Below are 20,198 nucleotides of genomic sequence, written 5' to 3' on the forward strand. Positions count from 1 at the left end.
TGATGTTCCTTGACATTCCTTTTGCATTTCAAATACTCATGAATGTTTCTGTCATAGCCATTCATTCTGTAAGTAGGTCAAAGTGTAGTAAATGCAATTTGACAAAGAGAGGAGGGGTGGGGACAATTAAGAGGGAAATAACAACATAAACTCTTTAAAAAAGACCATAATCTTTGCCAGCATATGTAAATAACTTGTCACTTTTTCTTTAAACATAGTTGGCCCACTCATTTCCTTTTTAAGGAAGAAAATTCAAATAGAAATGTACTCTTCAAACAAATAGTAAAATACTAAGAGAATAGAAGTATACAAATTGCCAAAGACAAATTCACCATTTAAAAAGTAAATTATTAATTTATTACTGAGTACTAACCTGAAATACTCATACTTATAAAATTTAGGGAAATTTTCCAAAAGCGAAACTATTGTAATAATTTGTGAAAAATTAAAAATGCAATTTTGGAAATCTGCATGGGTTTTCAAACACTAATATTTATCATAGTTTTCTGAGAGTAACACAAATTAAAAAGCTAATCTACAAAGTTTTTTCTTGTAGTAGAAACAATTTACTCAAAACAAAAAGAACATCTAATTTTGTTTTACTTTCAAGTCCCTTAAAATCTGATTGCCTAAAATTATATAAGTAAATAACTACCAATTAAATTACTAAGCACATATTAAAAGTGGTCATGGTGGCAATCATAGAAATGCCCCCCCTTTCAGAGGTGGATTTTAAATTCTTGGGTCGTGGAACACATTTTAAATTCTTATAAGTCATTAATGACCCCAAGTATTTTTACTTATATAGATTCCTGCTGATGTTTGCCATAAAATATGAGAAAAATTAAAACATTTAATTATGCACTAAAAACACCTCTCATGTTAACATAAATAACATTTTTTTTTTTTTTTTTGCTTTTGAGAAATATCTTTATTTTAAACTTCAGGAAAGCGAACATAAAAACATACATCTCTTCACTAAAGGTGCACACATACTGTTCAAAGCACTGACACAGAAAACCTATACTGCTCAAAGATGAAATCCTGAAACTTGCTATCTCAGAAAGAGTCTGAACAAAAATTTGGAGAGTATGGGCTACATGCATTATTAGTATAGATATTTTAAGAAAGCGAATACTGCCCTTTTTAGAGGGGATCCACATTCTTATCAACTGTGAACTTGTGACAGACAAACCTGAGCAGCATAGTTCACCAGCAGATGCTGGAGGACAAGAAGTTTACCAAGGAAGCTGAGAAGTTCCTAAGCCTCCTCCTCCTCCTCTTCCTCCTCCTCGAAGTCTCCCAGTTCCTCGGCGGTGGCATCCTGGTACTGCTGGTACTCGGACACCAGGTCGTTCATGTTGCTCTCGGCCTCGGTGAACTCCATCTCGTCCATGCCCTCGCCCGTGTACCAGTGCAGGAAGGCCTTGCGCCGGAACATGGCCGTGAACTGCTCCGAGATGCGCTTGAAGAGCTCCTGGATGGCGGTGTTGTTGCCGATGAAGGTGGCTGACATCTTGAGGCCACGGGGCGGGATGTAGCACACGGCCGTCTTCACATTGTGGGGGATCCAGTCCACGAAGTAGCTGCTGTTTTTGTTCTGCATGTTGAGCATCTGCTCGTCCACCTCCTTCATGGACATGCGGCCTCGGAAGATGGCAGCCACTGCCAGGTAGCGGCCGTGGCGGGGGTCGCAGGCGGCCATCATGTTCTTGGCGTCGAACATCTGCTGGGTGAGCTCGGGCACAGTCAGGGCACGGTACTGCATGCTGCCCCGGCTGGTCAGGGGCAAGAAGCCGGGAATGAAGAAGTGCAGGCGCGGGAAGGGCACCATGTTCACCGCCAGCTTTCGCAGGTCTGCGTTCAACATTTTTATGAAAATTTTTTCTAAAAAATTAGCTAAGAATGATCTTTTTAACACATTAATAAATTGTTTAGAGTTTATTTTGACAGAAGACAGCTGTATTCTGTATTTGCTTTTGCTTTCTCTGTTGTGATATGTTGCTTTAATCCATATCACAATATATCATCATATATATAGCTATATGAAGAAAATCAAATCTCACTGATATGAAATTGGAAAAGAGGAGAAACATTTTAGTAGTATTTTCTAATTACTGTAGATAGTATTCTTTGATATATTGGAATTAGATTAAGTTCTTTTTTCAAGGATATATGATAACAAATTATATTCATAAACTATTCATAATTTTGTTAAAATTTACTTGTCAATCTTGCACTTTATTTTTTAAATTTTTTTGTTTTTTCTTTTTTCTTTTTTTGTTTATTTTTTTAACTTTTATTATTTTTTTTTAATAAACTCCATGTTCACATTTCTATAAAGAATTAACTCAGTTTCAGGAAGCCCTGCCTTGGCAGGGGCAGGGAGCAGCGCTTGTCCCTGCCCGCCTCTAGGGTGACTGCCCACCCTGATGCTTCCAGGTGCCCTGAAGAGTGGACGCCTGTGGAAGAGAGCGTCTCGGCCAGCCGAGCCCCAGCCACGGTCAGTAAGCTTTCAGGAAAGTAGAGGGGAAGACTAGCTTACTGCAAAACCTGTTTAAAAAATAGTGGTACACTTCGAGGGGTGCCTGTCGAGACGTGAGAACAAGAGGTTGGAGACATCCGTCCAGGCAGTGTGGCCCTGCACCCGCCTGTCCTCAGACGCCAGGTGTGGGCCCGTCCTGGCTCTTCACCTGGAGGCAGGCGACACCCGGCTTCCTAGGTCACGTTTGACTCTTTCCTCTAAAACCTGTGCCGAGTCTTTGACTGCATGCATGGGAAGCACAAACGTTCAACTTGTATGCAAAAAGAACTATGGACGCGACCCAAGAGATAAACCGCCTGGGAAGACTGATCAACCACAGCCAGCTTGGGAACTGCCAGACCAAGCTGCAAGACATGGATGGCGTGCCCCACCTCATCCTCATCGCCTCGCGTGACATCGCGGTGGGGGAGGAGCTGCTGTATGACTACGGGGACCGCAGCCGGGCCTCCATCGAGGCCTACTCCTGGCTGAAGCATTGACACCGACTCCTGCTGCCCCTGCTTCAAAGGACAAAAGCCCTCAAAGGGAGATGATTTTTTTTTTTTTATAGCTTGTCTATCCTTGGGTGGGTTCTGTTTGTTGTAATTCTTATGGACTATCTTCACCAACTCTGACAACATCTTTATCTCAAATTCTTCCTGTCTTTGTAATTTCTTTCTAATATCTGGGGCTGACTGGGTAACAAAATCAATGTTTAATGCTGATCTGTTTTCTGGAGCTTTTGTATCAACTACAATGTACAAGCAATAAGTCTTAGAGGCACTCTAAGAATGAGGTGCAACTGGGGATTCATTTGGTTGCTGTATAGTTTCACTTACCTTAGACAAATTAGTAGGTTTCCATGCTGTAGCTTTTACCCCCCTAAGAAGAGTCTGGCAATAATGATGTGAAGTCTCCATATCTCTGTCTGCATTAGTATCCCAGGTGGGTCAGGAGGACAAGGAAATAGTTTCAAGTTGCACAGGCTCATTGGAAGGTTGGTCATTTGACACAAACCTAGTTTTGAGAGCCTCCCTCTTAGTATGCTTCTGTTCCTCTGAGGTGAAGAGAGTTTAAAATAGCTGTTGGCAATCATCCCAGATAGGCTGATGAGTGTAAAATACAGACTTTAGGAGACATTTTGATCCCTGGGGCTTTTCAGAAAAGCAAGGTTTTTTTTTTTTTTTTTTTTTCAATTATAAAGATCACTAATAGAAAAGGGAACATAAACCATAAAAGGTTGTTGGTCCAAGCCAGGCTGCATAGGGGCTTGCCTGAGGGGCAGTGGAGGAACTGGTGACACAGAGGAGGTAAGGAAAGGGGTGGTAAAGGGAAGGGTAATTGGGATAATAGTCAGAACTGCTTCAAGTATAGGGTGAATTCATAGGGGTAGAAGGAGCAGTAAGAGGTCAGGTAGAGGAAAAAGGGACAGGTGGAAAGAAAGGAGGAAAGGTGGATGTTGCAGGAGGTGATGATGAGAGAGAGTGATAGAGTAAGAAAACATCAGACTCCTCTGGTACCTCTAGAAGTATTTGGGTTCCTGGCTACCTGAGAGAGATTTTGTCAGCACAATAGCACTTGACTCCTTGTGCTTTTTCTTGGAGTCCTGAAACTGGATTTGAGACATTGGGTGTTATCAGAGAGAATATCAATCCAAATTTGAATATAAGGCACTTGATCAGGATATCCAGGCTGCCCAAAAACAATTTGTTGAATTTTATAGGTGAGAGTGAAGTCAGTAGTATGCTGAAGGGGTCATTTGACCTCAAAAGTTGGCCAATAGCTCTCACAGAATATATGTAGAGAAAAGACATGAAAACACGTTTCTTAGTCTCTGGTTCTTTTCTGGAACTCCTGGAAATTAGGTAACATGCATTAAAGGGGGGTACACACAGAACATGAGGGAGACTTACACTCAATGGCAACAAAAAAGGGAAAAAGATGAACAAACACAGAACAGGTAAGATGCCAAAGACTAAGACAAGTAGCCACTCCTGATTCCTGACCTGAGGGCCTGGGCAATATTTTGCAAACATGTTAGATCATGGAAGTAACACTGTGTCATCTTTTTCATGTTCCCAGATATGTATCGACCAGAAACACACTTACCCCTCCTCTTGGGGCAAAGAAAATGGTAACTCTCAGAGAATTTAGTTCAGTCTTGGGGCAGGACTCCACAGATCATGTAGCCTTGGGATGAGAAACTTTTCTTAGAGGCCTTCCCCTAGGAGAAATGCTTTAGCCTCTCCCCTTCAGAAGAGTTTCCAGGTCAGTGCTGAATGGTGATTATGTGCCAGGCAGTGAGGATCTTGCTGTGCCCTCCAAATGTTATGGGGCACAACTTAAGAGCACACCCATCACCACTGAGAAGTCCAAATTCAAGAGTCTTTATTAAGCCAGCCGACTGACTATCTCACACAATGTCCCAAAAATGGCTATTGGGAGAACAGCATGGACAGTAGGTTTTCAGGGGTTCTTATACCATAAATCACATCAATCGTAAGTCTGTTGCTATGATTCAAAATTACAAACTAACATCACAAAATCCTTAGCAGATGGGGGAAGTGGATCAAAATAACACTTACCTAGGAACAAACTAGAGAAATGTTACTAACATCCACACAATCATCATTGACATCACCATTTTCATACAACATTGTTTTGGAGAATTAATTAAGAATCAAAAGAGAACAATTTTTATCATATAAGTATTGTCATTTTGTATTGCTAAACATGTCATCTAAGTAACTGATGATGGTTGCATAGGTGGTGTGTTTCCATGGGAGAAGCTAATTTCCTACATAACATGGAGCTGCAGAGCAAAATGGAGTCTGTTCAGTCATTGCCCATGTAGCCTGGCCTATAACATTTCTGTGGAGCCAAATCTGACAACCTGTCAAATTCTGTTTTTGTGTTTGCAGAAAATCTTCTCAAGAATCATTGCACTGGGATTAAATCTAGAAAGATACTTACATGATGTGTCCATCATTCACTTTCATCTAAAATCCTGCCACTCTGGTTTTGAAACTTCTCAAAAAAATTTATAACTTGGTTATCAGTGCTCCAGTGAAGTGAATAAATGATGGGACAGCTAAGATATTCACAGTCAAAAGGGCTGGCATCCAGGTAATTGGAATTGAAGGGTGAGGAGATTCAAGGCTCACATGGAAAAGTGCAATTTGTTTCTCTCTGCAGGAGTGTTTCTGGACCTTAGGCAACATGGGTTCAAATAAATGCCTACTGTGATATCCTGACTGTTCTGCAGATATTGCATGATATCTCAGATAAGCATGACAGCATGATGATGTCAAGTTTCCCATGATGACCAAGATTCTTCTGGTCCTGGCTACATCAAACTTTCAAATCAAGTGCCAGGTCAGTTGTAATGGTAAGAGGAAAGAGGAATGGAGCAAGTACCTGGAGCCTAATGTTGGCAAAGAATGATATCCAAACTTCTTACAACAGAAGTAGAGTAGCCAGGGTGTTTGAGGCGCAGTCCCATGGCACTATGGGCAATCCTGCTCCCCCACAGGCCTTTGGGTAATCCAGTTCCCTCCAGGATGAGGGACCCCACTGCAGCCTGACAGCATGCACTCTCCTGCAGGCCTGTTAGTTGGAAATATCCACAGTTTGGCCACACCAAGCATCATGGCTACATGGCTACCCATGTCCTCTTACAAACAAGTGAACCCCATCAGGTCTACTGGACCAGAAAGGGATCGATGGATTCAGGAGGGTGCAAGGATTACACAGACTACAGTGGGCAACTGTGACATTGCCCTCCAGATGTGCTTCTCCTGGTCTGGCCTCACTCAAAATGTTGCCCAATCAGGTAACTGGACTATGGGATTACAAACCAATCAGAATGGTGGCAGTTGACAGCTGAAAGCAGGACACCTTCCAGTGCATCTTGATGGGTTCAGTGATGATTGAATTGAAAAAACATCCACAAACTCTGATGAGGTGCCACTCCTTTCCAAGAATGCCCAAACATATGACAGATGGAACTTGTAAAGTTGGACTTCTAAGTGGAAGTGGGTAGCTACTGTGAAACCTACAGCAGAGAGGAGAGTGGAAATCACTGAGCATGTGTGATGGAGAAAAATAAAACAGCAAATGAAGAGTGATGTACTGTGAACACTCCATCTGCCAGACCCCGCATCTTTTGCTGCTGACCCACAACTAGGCTATACTCTGAAATTCACTTGGTAGGAGTTTGCAAGAATCCCTTCCACTCACATAGAGGCAGATATGCTTGGTCAATCTGTCTTGACATAAGGGTTTATCATCTCGCACTGACTACTGCCTGTCTGACAGAAGCCCCTCTGGGACAATGCCAAGGACAATTTTAGCAGACCCTGGAGGATACAGATAACATGCTACTTCCACAAACCCTGCCATAAAGATGCTCCTAAAATGTGAATGTGGTGGGTAAAACAAGGGTCTGATAATGACATGATGAGCACAGTTTCCAGAGCATAATATCTTGTGGCAAGCATCATGATGAAAGAGAGGAATGTTACAATGCTTCAAAGCTGAATATGAAAAAAAGGGAAGAGCTATGAACTTTCTATGGAGCAGTAAAACAGGACGTTGTTGGAGATGAAAACTAACATCAGTGAACAGACACTAAAAAATTGTCATTGTTAATGGTCTCCAAAACAGCCAGGATATTTTTTCAGCATCAAGCTACTATTCCAGTAAAACAGGAAGGAATTGTGAGATCATTTGTTAAACAAAGATATTTGCTAGCAATAACTCAATTACACAAATGCCCTTTCAAATTCTTGGTCCTGTTCTTTTTCTTGCAAGGGACAGTTGTTTACACTTATACTGATTTTGCTTTCCTGGTATAAGCCCAATGAGTAAAGGCTTTCCTTACTCCACAGCACCTACACACAAGCACTTAAACAAGTAGAAATTTGGAAGTGCAGTATTGAATGATGGGTCTAGAAATAAAGAGTGTACTTCAACAATAGAGATGTAAAGAAAAACATCTCTGCTATAGTACAAAAATGAAAACCCATGATGGACCAGTCCTGAATTTCAAAAGCAGACAATTTTAAAAATAAAAGAAATGTGAATTGAGATACCTACCAGAAAAAAATAAAAACACAATCTAAAGCCTATCCAAAATACAAAATTATTTTTTATTGTAATTTTCTTATATACAACACAAACATGCCACATTCCCAATGTCTCTGATTTTATTCTTTAAATGTGAGTTCTTTGGAAAGGTGTTCCTGTATCATTCTTTAGCCTACAAAACACACAAAAAAAGAAAATTTCTAGAACCATGGAAAATATAAAAACACCATAACCTTCACCCAAACTACAAATAATGGCTTCCAAACATCCAACAAATCAATATTAGTCTATAAAAATGCTTCATTCGAATTTAGGATGATCTTCAATGATACAGGGAAAAAAGTTTTTTTTTTAAAAATGTATTGTAAACAAATGGGATACATCTTGTTTCTCTGTTTGTACATGAACTAGAGGCATACCATTTGTGTAATCATACATTTACATAGAGCAGTGGCATCAATGTTCATAGCTGCTCAATTCATAATAGCCAGATTGTGGAACCAACCTAGATGCTCTTCAATTGATGAATGGATAAAGAAACTGTGGTATATATATACAATGGAATATAACTCAGTCATAAAGAATAGTAAAATTATGGCATTTGCAGGCAAATGGATGAAATTGGAGAATATCATGCTAAGTGAGATAAGCCAATCTCAAAAACCAAAGGACATTTGGGAAAAAAGATTTTAATACCACTGTGTCTCCTGAGTGACATCAGCAGGAACTAAGATATGTATTCAGCATCAATTCACTCAGCTCCTTAAAGAAATAATATCTTCCCAATGCACAGCACAACATAGTTAGAATATTCAAGGCAAAAACTCCTCTATATTGTCATCACATCCAGGTTTCCCAGCTGACATTTAGATTAACATGATACCAGTCAAGGTGTATGAGTTCAATTCATTTGCACAGAGCCTGGGAGTGTGCCCCAGAAGTATATTAATTCCCAAACTCTACTTCAGTTAATATTTAGAATTTCGTGCCATTAAATATATTTGAGCACCTTTCTTCTTCCAGAAATTGCTCATTAAATTACCACTTCAGCATTGTTGTATCATATAACATAAGATTTCCTTATTGTTGTCTCATCTCTAGGATGCCGTCTCTAAAAAATTCCAGGTCACGGGGGGAACACTGCTGATTCATAACACAGTGTCATGTTAAAAACTCTCATTGCAATGAACTTCCAATTCAAAGTGCTATGTTTCCAACTGTGTTGTATTCACTTGATTTAACAGAGGAGGAAATGTTGATGGATTGAATGGTTGGCATTATCTTAAGAGGATGAGTATGGTAGGAGACTGGATCCTTTTCCAGTCTGATGCTGTGAAATATTTGGCTGGAAAACCTTCCCAAAGCAAAATCAAACAGATTCTAAGGAATTTTCAATTTTATTTTAAAAAATAATTCTGCCAGAATTTTTAGTTGCATGAAAAAACAAGTCTTAAAGAGTGGAGGTCATGAGAAAATAATTTACCCCTATCTATTTAAGGTGGAAAATGGTTGTAGTCAAAAACTGATCAGACAATTTTTTTGGTGGTCCATGGTGGCTTAATGTAAGAATAGAGGCAGTCATATGTGGGAAACATTTTGTGCTTAGGTCGTTATTATATAAAAAGATTTTGGGTACATTCAAACATGTACCCCAAGCCTTTCTAACCACAATCAATTTCTATTTGTACCACACTGCCTCCTCCTGGAAATTTTCTTTCAAATTTTCTAACCAGCTGATATCCAGGCAAAACAAATGGCCCAGTGGAGGTGCTTGATCTTCCCAATTATCTCAGGTATGAGAGCGCCAGAATAAAGAAGTCATCCAGGACAAAGTCAGTTTCCTAACTAGGGAAGGCCTATGCATCTTAGCTAGATTTTGTCTGTAAATTTATATATGCAAAAGGAAGAAGTGATGGCTCACTGGATCAGTCAGCCCAGGTACAACTTGTGCTTGCAGAATTAAAAAAATAAATCAACAGAATGAATCAAAAAACATTACCCTATGTAAATTTATGACTACACAAATGGTTGCCTTTACTCCATGTACAGTGAAACAACATGTATCCCATTTGTTTACAATAAGAAATAAATAAAAACCACATGATGTTTTCAAAAAAATAAAATAAATCAACACCAAATTTTCATCCTTCCTGTGGTTGTGTTTCCAGCAAACCTTCCAAATATCATTGCACTGAGCTTAGGATTTGAAAGTTAATTCCATTGAACCATCCATCCTCAATATCCTGCTACCCTGGTTTCAAGTCTTCTCAAAGAAATGCCTAAGTTTGTTAACAGTGATCCTGTGAAATGATAGAAAATAAGGAGACCGCTAGGATATTCATTGTCAAAAGGGCTTGCATACTGCAATGTGGGATTGAAGTGGGAGGAAATTCCAGGAACATGTAGGAGAGTGCAATTTGTTTATCACCACAGGGGGTGTTTCTGGGCCTTGGGCAATATGGGTCCAAATGAGTGTCTGCTGTGATAACCTGGATTTTCTGCAGATACCACCTGACATAACAAATAGATAAAATGACAGCATGGTGATGTCAGGATTCCCTTGGTCATCAGAGACACTTCTGCTCCTGGCTGCTTGGGGCGATGATTCAAGTTAAGCACTGGAACAGCAGTAATGGTAAGAGTAAAGAGGTAAGAGGCACATCCCATGTGGCTACTCTTTTCAGGAAATGTGATCCATACTTCTTCAGCCAGGAGCAGTATAGTCTGTGTGTGTTGGGGGTGCAGACACCCTGGCCTATGGGTGATTCAGTTCCCTCCAGTTAAAGGGACCCTGATGAAGCCTGACAGCTTGCAGTACACTGCTGACAAGGTAGCACTGTCCATGTTTGGCCCCAAAAAGCATCATAGCCACAAGGCCACCCAAGTCCTACCACAGTCAATTGAACCCCAAAAGTCCCCAAAAGGACTACTGAACCTGGGAGTGATGGACGGGTTCATGAGGGAGTGAACATCACCCAGACTAGCACTGGTCCCAGTGGCATTGCCTTTTGAATCCACTCATCTTGGTCTGGTGTCACTTGGGATTTTGCCCAAATATTTTTCTGTTCAATATGTGGATTAAATTCTGGTTTACATCAGTACATCAGTATTTGATCTTAGAAAATACCTTAAGTAGTTTTAAATAATTGTCTCACATACAGATCATTAACTTAGCTACACAACAACTTTATGAAATTTACCCTTTACTTGCACACAGACTTTCTTGACACTTACTTAGACCCTCATATATTTCATTACACAAGAACTTTCTTACCTAGAAACATTTTCTTCTCCCTTCTACTAAGAGTATTTCTGTACCTAGAACCTTTTTCTCTTTTCTCTCTGCTGATCCTTTTTTTCTTCACATTTTGGAACAACACTTATGAAATTACTGAATTTTGAGAAATTATTCCATTTTAATAGTATGAAATACTTTATGTTATATACAGTACTGTAACTGAAACTCATTTGAAAATTTCCAACACCTTGTACATGGAACAATATCTGTTTACCAATTTATGAACACACAATGTTTAAGTATATCACCCTATGGAATTCAGGAACTTTAGAGTAATCAATGTTATTTAACAACATTTTAACTTTGTTAATCAGATTTCTAAAACAAATGCATTTAAGTAATCCTATACATGTCAAATCTAATTTATTTACTTTACTCTAAAACCAAGATATCAGAGAAGTGTATTGAACAACATCTGCCATCATTTTTCCATTCAACATAAGTTCTAGAAACAATTGATATCAGACATTTAAAAAAAATCAATATTTCATTAGTTTGACTACCTGGAGAGAATTGTGTATTAAGTAATTTTAAAGACATTTTAGCTTCATTTGTTTACCCAATTTAAATTGAACCCTTTTAAATCATGTAAATTAAAGGTACCTGGATCAATTTTTAAATTTTAATTTGTGACACCTATTATCTCTTGGCTAGTTTGATATGTACATGATATATGGACACGTGCAGGTATATAGGCAGAAAGCATAATATACACATAACACAAAAGCAAAGGCCTTGCAATTTTTGCAGATGAATCTTCTTTACAACATTATAGAGGTTTAAAAGAAAAACTAACTCTAGAGTTGAATAAAAATAGAACTAATAAGAAAACATTAACCTAGGTATGTAGGATCAAAATTGTGTGCTAAAAATTTTATTAAAATTAAAACAAAAGAGGAGGGAGGGAGAGAGAAAGAAAGTCTTAAAACCATTTTGTGTGTGTGTTTGTTGCAGTCTAGGAGGAACTTAAAATGGGCATTTTTTTTCTTCAGCCTAGGTTGGTCCCTCACTGAGTCTACTATTTTATGCAGTTTATATTCCAATGTAGGCTTCAGCAAGATTAGGCAAGGTAAATTGCTGCTTAGGGATTTTTATTTCTTTTTTCCCTGGTTGGTAATCAGGTCAGGTTTGGATGCAGAAGATTATGAAACATTATCACCCACTATTTTGAGGAATGGGGTTGCTATATTACACTCCTTACTGAGACATGTCACTGTTTGTTGTTGATTAGGGTTAATTTTCTCTCTCTCAGTGATAAACAGTTTAAATTTTTGCTCCATCTGTCAGTTGAGGGTAAGCATATTAAATAACATTTTTTACATGATTTTGGGCTGGTACCTCACTCCATATGTCATTTCGTGATAAATAATATTTTAATTTTTGGAGAATTTCTTGATCAAATCTTCATATTAGGTCAATGGTACAGATAATCCAATTTGTATTGTGGTCAAATTTGAGTGCTGACCTTAATGACGTGTTTGATTTTGAGATCAGTTTGGAAGTAAAGGAACTTAAAATTACTAATGAAACAACCCAGAGGAGAATCCCATGGAATAGACTGATTCCCATGTTGGAGAGGTGTGAATGGGGTGCCAGATTGTAACTATAGCATTCCCTGGATTCTTTCCAACAACAAAATGGACAATGCCACCAGAAATTAAGGAAAGTCTTTACCCCAATTTTAATGGTGGAGGGACTCCCAGGGTCCCATGAGATTAGAGGTGGGGTGTAGGGGATGCACCCTAATGGCGGCTGCACTCTCATGGCAACCTCCTCCTCATACATGGCACTGCCTGATCCACCAACAGTTTACCCAGATATCTTTGTGCTGTCACTCTCCCCCAGAAACTGAAAAATGTGTTCTTACCCAGCAACTCCCTGATTGGCCTGCTCATCTCCACCCCCTACTGTCAGGGATTGGTTAGCAGCAGTTCTGTGAACGTGATCAGCTCGTGCTTGCCATTTAGTCTTATGGGACTCTCCCCTGTGTGATTACCCGGGCCTTGCTGACCTTTAAGCTAGTTGGTTCCCACCTAGCCCCCACCCTACATAAAAGCTGTGTAACTTCCTCAATAAACGAGTTCCTGCTGTGCTTCGTGTGCTGACAGACCTCCCGGCTCTGGTGGGTTTCCATTGCCACTGACACTCATCATCCTGCTCAGGCTCCATATTCTCCTCAGGCGGGCCCTGAGGAGATAATCAGACTTTGCGACAGGGAGCATCAGTGGGGTCTCAGCATAGGGCGCCTATCTGATAGAGATCAGACAGATTGAATTATCACACCAGTTTTAATGGTGAAGAGACCACCATGTTCCTGTGATCCAAAGGCATGGGTATCAGAGCAGGGCACCTATCTGCTAGACACCAGAGAATAATGGTGGGAGAACACCTAAGGTTCCATGCAACAAAAGATGTGGGTTCTAGGGCAGGGTGCCTAGCTGTTCTTCTACACAGAGAAGGAAAGTCACAGTTTTATCTCTGGAGAATTTAGTCTGCTAATAGATGCAGTATCCAAATGACAAAGAGGTCTCTGATCCAGAGACCTGTGGGGTATCAGGAGGAGGGTGTGGAGAGAAGGTACTGAGGGTTGAGGAAGAACATCAGAAAGAGGATGCCTCCACCACCAATAAAGGACTCAATATAAGTCCTTGCACTGTCCACGTAGCATAGGTTGCAAAAACCAAAACTGCATGAGCCATGAATGGGTGTTCCCTGACCTCAGAGATACTTTAGGGTACTGGACATATCACCAGTCACTTCCCAGATCCCAGCAGTCATTTAACTGAACTTCAGAAGAAGGGGAAAATTTTCAGAGTCTTGATGAAGGGCACTTGATGCCTGTCATCTGTTTCCTGGTCAAGAAACAAAAATGTAAGCACAAAAGAATGGTAAGCAAACCTCAAAGAATTCATAGAAGCCTTTATTCCTTCATGGCCTTGGGTACTGTCTGGGCTCATTTTCCAGATGGGAATAATGCCTGTTATTTACAGGACTTGGGTTTTATAGGGTATAATGAGGATAATGTAATCAATGGAAGCCTTTCACGTACAGTTTTGACCATCAGGGGCTAGTTGGGCAGGTTACAACCAGACCCTGAAGAATGAATACTCAAATCTTGCCCATTGTCATTTAGGACTAAGTTGCAAGGAGGAAGGTCAAGTTTTAGGGCCCAGCATTCAGTGTCTACCCTTTTCCCAAGGATTCATTGTTTTCAGAAATGAATATCCTGGGACAATTTTAAGTTTTGGCCAATCTTCTCCTCCCTCCTTTCAAGCCACACAGTCTCTCCATTTTCCTTGGGGTGCTGTCTTATAGGAAAATAACTTTTCATAACCCATCACATGTGGTTACATGTATATGTGATGTTCATTCATGTGGTCCATTGTCTTCTTGGAACTCACTTATGAAGCATAGCAACTAAGGTAAAATCAATAAAAATTTATGATAGCAATAGCAGAATATTCAAGCAAGAACAGGTCCACTTTGAGTAGGAATCCTGTTTATGAAGAACACCATGGGCTAGTCCTCCTTTACCTGCCTTCTACCTCCTCTTCCTCTATCTAAATTCATCCCCTTTTCCCTCCCCACATTCCATAGTTCTAAGAACATTAATAGTCTATCTTTACTGAAAAACAATTATAAGTGCATGTTACAGTATTGTAAACTGTAAGCAAAGAATTGTACAGGAAATGTCTAGAAGTACGTTGTCTTATATAATTGAAATTGCACATCCATTGAGGAGCAGCACCGCACTTCCCCCCAACCCAGTATCATGGCAACCAACAATTTTTTTCTATTCCCATGATTATTTGGTACCATTTTTATTTTGAGAAACAGTTTCAACAGGTTGGTTACAGTCTCACTAAGATGCTGAGGATTTCCATGAAACTGTGATCCTCTTGCTGTAGCTTCCTGAGGCACTGGGATTATAAGAAAGAACTACCAAGCTCTTTTGCTGATTTTTAGTTAGGTATTTGTTATTATACAGTTCTAGGGATTATTTATGTATTTTTGATATTTTACTTTTCCCAGTTAATGTTCAAGAAATGTCTCCCATTCAGTGAGTAGAATCTTTTTTCTGTTTTTTCTTCACTGTTCTGTGCAGAGCTTTTGGTTTAATAAATTTTCATCTATTTATGGCTTTGCCCTCTGTCCTTTTCATGTCATAGACAAGAAAACATTCCTAAAGCAGTGTGGGGAATGTTTTCCTCTGTTTTTCCTTTTTATATTTTCCACAGAAGCTTATTATTTTCTTCTTTTATTTTAGATTGAAACAAAATAACCTCACCTGCTTATGGAGTAGAGCATGATAATTTGATCTGTGTATCTGTGTGATGATCAAATCAGAGTAAAGATCATATTTGTCATCTTAGGAGGATGGGGAAAGATTAGTAAATGGAGCTCCAATATTTTCTAGCAATTTTATAGATTTCAGTTTCATGTTTAGATTTTTAGTGCCTTTTGTGTTGATGCTTTGTATGGTGTAAGATAAGGTTCTGATTTCTTTCTTAACTACATGGATATGCAGTATCCTCAGCACCATTTCACTAATAGGCTATCCTTTATTGTATATTAATGTTTCCTACTGAAAACCACCACTTCCTAACCTGGGTTGCTTCAAGTGGCTCATGCCACTTCTTGCTCTTTTGGCCCAACCAGCGGGACTAAAGACACGTACTCTTCCAAAGTTCATGAAGCAGCTTCCAGTTTATTCAGATAACACCTTCAATATATAAGCAGTCTCATGCATAAGCAATTGTAACCAGATATGTCCATCCAATCCTGTTAAAAGTCAAGCAATCACTCACTCAAGCATACATGTAAAGTATATCTGTCGAGCCGTGGGTCAGAGCAGTTGGGTCAGTTCCTGGTTGTCCTATAGCAATACTGCCCAGTTTTCCTGGGTTCATTCCCTTTCCTTACTCTAGTATCGTGCCTGCCAAACTGCCCCCCTCACCAGCTATCCTGATGACAGAGGTGGCCTGCAGCAGGCTGAGGCTCTATGCAAGTATTTCCTTCCTATGTGTGGACAGAGTAAACCTGAGGGTGACCAAAGTGCACTGGGGTCAGGCTGCAAACCTCCTTCTGTGCCCAGCTGTGGTCCTCCTATAGTGTCTTTTCTCAGCACAGGCTCTACTAAGTCAATTTGGGAAAAGTCCATACGCAAAACCAGATAGGCATAGTGATTTGATGGAGCCTCTTCTCCTCCAGGAGTCCCAGGTGATATATGGTCACCCCTTCCTGCTTATGGTTGGTCTGGGCAGCACGGTTTCCTTATAGGGGCTGGTCTGGTGAGGGAGCCAAGGTCCCAGCTATTGCAGAGCTTGGGGCAGTGAGTGTGCTGCAGAGTTGGTTCATTCATTGCCTGACAGGTGTTTCAGGACACCAGAACACTAGGGGCGTACGTGACTTCACTATCATGGCCACTACATCATAGGCACCCACAGGAGCAGGCAATGTTCTTCTGAAATGCAATCCTGTCACCACCAGATGGGATCCTGCAGGTATGCAGGAGAAAGAAAGGACTTCAACCCAGTCCTGAAAGTTCTTGACATGCTGTTGAGAGGCAGTTCTGTCTTTCTTAGCAGAGACACAAGCAGAGAATTATTAGGAAAGAAAAGGCACAGAGGGGGACAAGTGCCTCGCATGAGGTGCCCTTTGGGGCTGTGAACTCTCCATAAAAGGAAACCTGTAGATGATGAAGATGAGGAGCAGACCTGGTGGGTCAGACCAGATTCTCCATTACAGGGGTTGTGGGGTACAGTTTGGGGTGGCATCTGTTTTCCCTCCAGGGCCGGTGCTTGATGATCTCTATTGGATTAGCAGCTCCTGGTCTGTACCAACATCTGTGGCCTTGGACAGTTTCTATCTAGGCTTCTTGTGCTCACTCTGCAAACATTTTCTCTAAATGAAATGAGTTTCTATGCCTCTATCCTCTCTTCCTGCCAACAGTGCCACAGTAACAAAAAAGTGCCCAAATGGAGCTTTCACAAAATCAGTTCAAAATGATTCTATATAGACTAGAAAGAGAGGCCCCAAATGGGCACAAGGAGAGACCCAAGGGAAATTAACAGGGAGGAGGGAGGGCTGTGTGCCAATTGGGAAGGATTTTCTAGGGTCAGACTTTGGGATCAGAGTCACAAAATTCATCTTATCTTATCAGAAGGTGATGTAATCATCACTATCTATGAGGGTCAGAAAGTCCAGAGGCAAAACTGAAACTTGTAGCTACAGTGATCATCTTTAACTGTCCCTCATTCTGGGCCAGAAGCCCTGGTCTAGGCTCTTGGAACTGTATCCAGTGACTGCAGGAGATAACTCTAGTTCCACCCCCGGACAAATTCTGTCCTTGGCCCAGGACAGAGTGTGACCCTGGGTTTCTCATAGCAGCCCCAAATCAGACATTTCTAAACCCAGGGAAAACATGGTCAGAAACAGAACTGGAGCCAGGCTTTTCAGACCTCTGACTGCAGACAGTGGAGGCAGAGGTCATTAGGCTCAAGGAATTTTACACTGGGGGACACAGTCCTGAAGACTTCACGCCCTCTCTAAGTCCTTAGTAGGAAAAACAGCTGGGTCTGCTCCTTCCCCAGGCCATTATGACATCACAAACTTTATGGGAGTTAAGGAGAGAGGATGGGAAGGGCCCCACACTCTGCTGGACACTGTACCCAGACTACCATTTGGAGAGGACACTAGGGAGCAGAGGAGATGGGGAAGATCCCATGAGGTCACAGATCAGCACCAAGGTCACATCAGATGAGGAGACAACTGGAGAAGACTGAGTGCTACATTTATGTGAGTACTAGGGACATGTGTACTTGTGTTAGTCAGGTTTCCAGACCACCAGTTCTTTTTCCTGTGCCCTGTCTTTGAGCACTCCTAACCTAGGGGTTCTTAGTCTTCTCTTGGTACTGTGTTTAAACTCCTCTCACACACCATTGTTCAGGATCTCCTGTGTCCTCTGGGACAGGAAATCTGTTTCACCAGTGTTCAGGCATTTCAGTTTTCTGTCCTTATTCTCCCTTCCTAACCATTGCTCATGGCTTTCTGTGTCATGTGGTTGAGCACAACCTCTCCTACTTATGTTCAGTCCCCTCTGGTTTTGTCGGTCCATACCCTTCATCTCCCAGTGCTCACTCTCCAATGAGCCCCAGGCAAACTAATTCCTTTAGGGAGCTCTCTGGATAAACCTCTTCTCTCCTAATGTTAGTACACCATCTCGGGCCTTATCTGCATGTCCAGGATAACAGGAGTTTGGAAATGTGGAGAGATGTGGATACTTGCTTTTTCTGAGAACTCAATAGCCCATTGGTGCTGCCATGCAGACAGGCTCCTCATCAATGTTCATTAATGCCTGAAAATTCTAGGCAATTTTAATGAATGACAATTCCCACAACACTGAGGACCTCTTTGCACCATTCATAATCCACAATTCTCACACCGTTGTTCAAATGGCTGAGTGCTTATGAGTGATTCAGCATCACCAGTATTTCTACCATCTATCTGAGAAGTGGATGGAAAGCATATATTGAAGTATTTTCAGGATCTTCTCTGATATGTGAGTGGTTCAGAATCTTCTCTGATATGATACTGGCTGCTCTCTTTTGACACAAGAAAAACCTTCCTAGGACATCTGGGTCAGGCAAAATGCACACCTTCAAGGGACAGTGTGAAGTGTGACCAAGGTTAATTTCTCATCATCACAGATGACTTCTTCAGACCTTTTACATTGCACCATTCCTACCTTCCCTCAAAATACTGAGACATTGGCCTGAGGGACACTTTTGAAAAGGCTCTCAAAACTCTGACACCTGTAGGAGAGAAACCTTCTCACAAATGATTTCTGTCTCCTATGGATCCTGTGGTCTAGGACACCTCATCTAACTTGCTTCAGTCTTCTCTAGGTTCTGCAATAAAACTCTTTGCAACCACCATTTTTCAGTGCCCCTCTCCCACCAGTGTTCCATCTTCTCTATGTTCTACCCTAAATCTCACATCCCCCACCATTGCACAGGGTCCTGAGCCTTTGTGTGAGCACCCCTCTCCCACCAGTGCTCAGTACCCTCTGGGTTTATGAGTGCACTATCTTAAATACCTGTGCTCCCTCCCCAATGAGATTTAGGCAACCTGTTTCCTTATTGAAAATATGGGTGAGCCCCTTTCCTGGTAATGTCAGTACAGCATCTCCAGTCGTATCTGGGTGTCCAGTACAATATCACTATGGAAAATTGCAGAGATGTGGATACTTACTTTTTCCAACAACCTCAATATGACTTTGGAACTGCCATGCAGAGAAACTCCTCAACAATGCCTGAAAAATCAAGGACAATTTTAAAGGATGTCAATTCACACAGCATTGAGAACTTAATTACACCATGAATCCTCTACAATTTCCTCACAATTTCTCCAGTGGCTGAGTTTTTATGGGTCATGTAGCATGCCCAGGTTATTTGACATCTTTCAGAACAGTGAATGTAAACCATATAATTAAGTGTATTTAAAGTCATCTCTCATATATTTCTGGCTTCTCTTTTGAGAAGAGAGGAAAAATCATAGGACCTCTGGATCATACTCAATGTATTCCTTCAAAGGACAGTGTGAATTGTGGCCATAGACAATTTTCCATCATGTTTCAGGAGTTCTTCAGGTTTTGAAACATCACCACTGTTCCACCATGCATGAAGTAACAGAACTTTTCTCCTGAAAGGGTACAAGCGTTGTGATTCATCTTGATGAGAAATCCTCATCCAATACAGTTTGTCTCCTCTATCTCCTCATCTAACTTTTCTTCGGTTTCTCTGTGTTCTGCCCTCAATCTCCACTCCAAAACCATTGCTCAGTGTCGTCTGTGTCTTCTAAGTGAGCACACCTCTAACAACAGTGTTCTGTCTTCTCTGGTTCCTACCCTACATCTCCCCTCACCTATCATGACTCAGGGTACTCTGAATACTGAGGATGAGTGCCTCACCCACTAGTGCTCAGACTCCACTGGCTCCCCTTGGTGATAACCCCTCTCCTAACATTGCACATACTTCTTCATTTTAGTTACCACGTTCTTCTAACTTGTCCTTACTCATTCTCCACTGGGTTCTTTTAGTGTGGTTCCCTAACCTAAGAGTTCTCAGTCTTCTCTCTGTCCTTTTCCAGGTTCCCCAAGGAGATCCTTATTCTGACTCCTCTGAGTCCTGTGGGTAAGCTCTCTGTGACAGTGCTCAGTCTTGCTGGGTCTTGTCCTTAATCTTCCTTCTCACACCAATGCTGAGTGTCTTCTGTGTCCTGTGGATG

At 41.0% G+C, this 20,198-nt stretch overlaps 1 protein-coding gene across 1 annotated transcript; it reads right to left on the reverse strand.

The window, feature by feature from the left end:
- Positions 1 to 935: 935 nt before the first annotated feature.
- Positions 936 to 1,870, reverse strand: LOC306652125 (tubulin beta chain; the record flags this gene model as incomplete). The annotated part of the gene is made up of 1 exon (XM_079125176.1): positions 936 to 1,870. One exon carries the CDS (start codon positions 1,868 to 1,870, stop codon positions 1,262 to 1,264), a length of 609 nt encoding a protein of 202 aa, XP_078981302.1. The 3' UTR covers positions 936 to 1,261.
- Between the last annotated feature and the right edge of the window lie 18,328 nt (positions 1,871 to 20,198).

This window comes from Sciurus vulgaris, assembly GCF_902686455.1.
Source record: "Sciurus vulgaris genome assembly, contig: HiC_scaffold_629_arrow_ctg1, whole genome shotgun sequence".
NCBI lineage: Eukaryota > Metazoa > Chordata > Mammalia > Rodentia > Sciuridae > Sciurus > Sciurus vulgaris.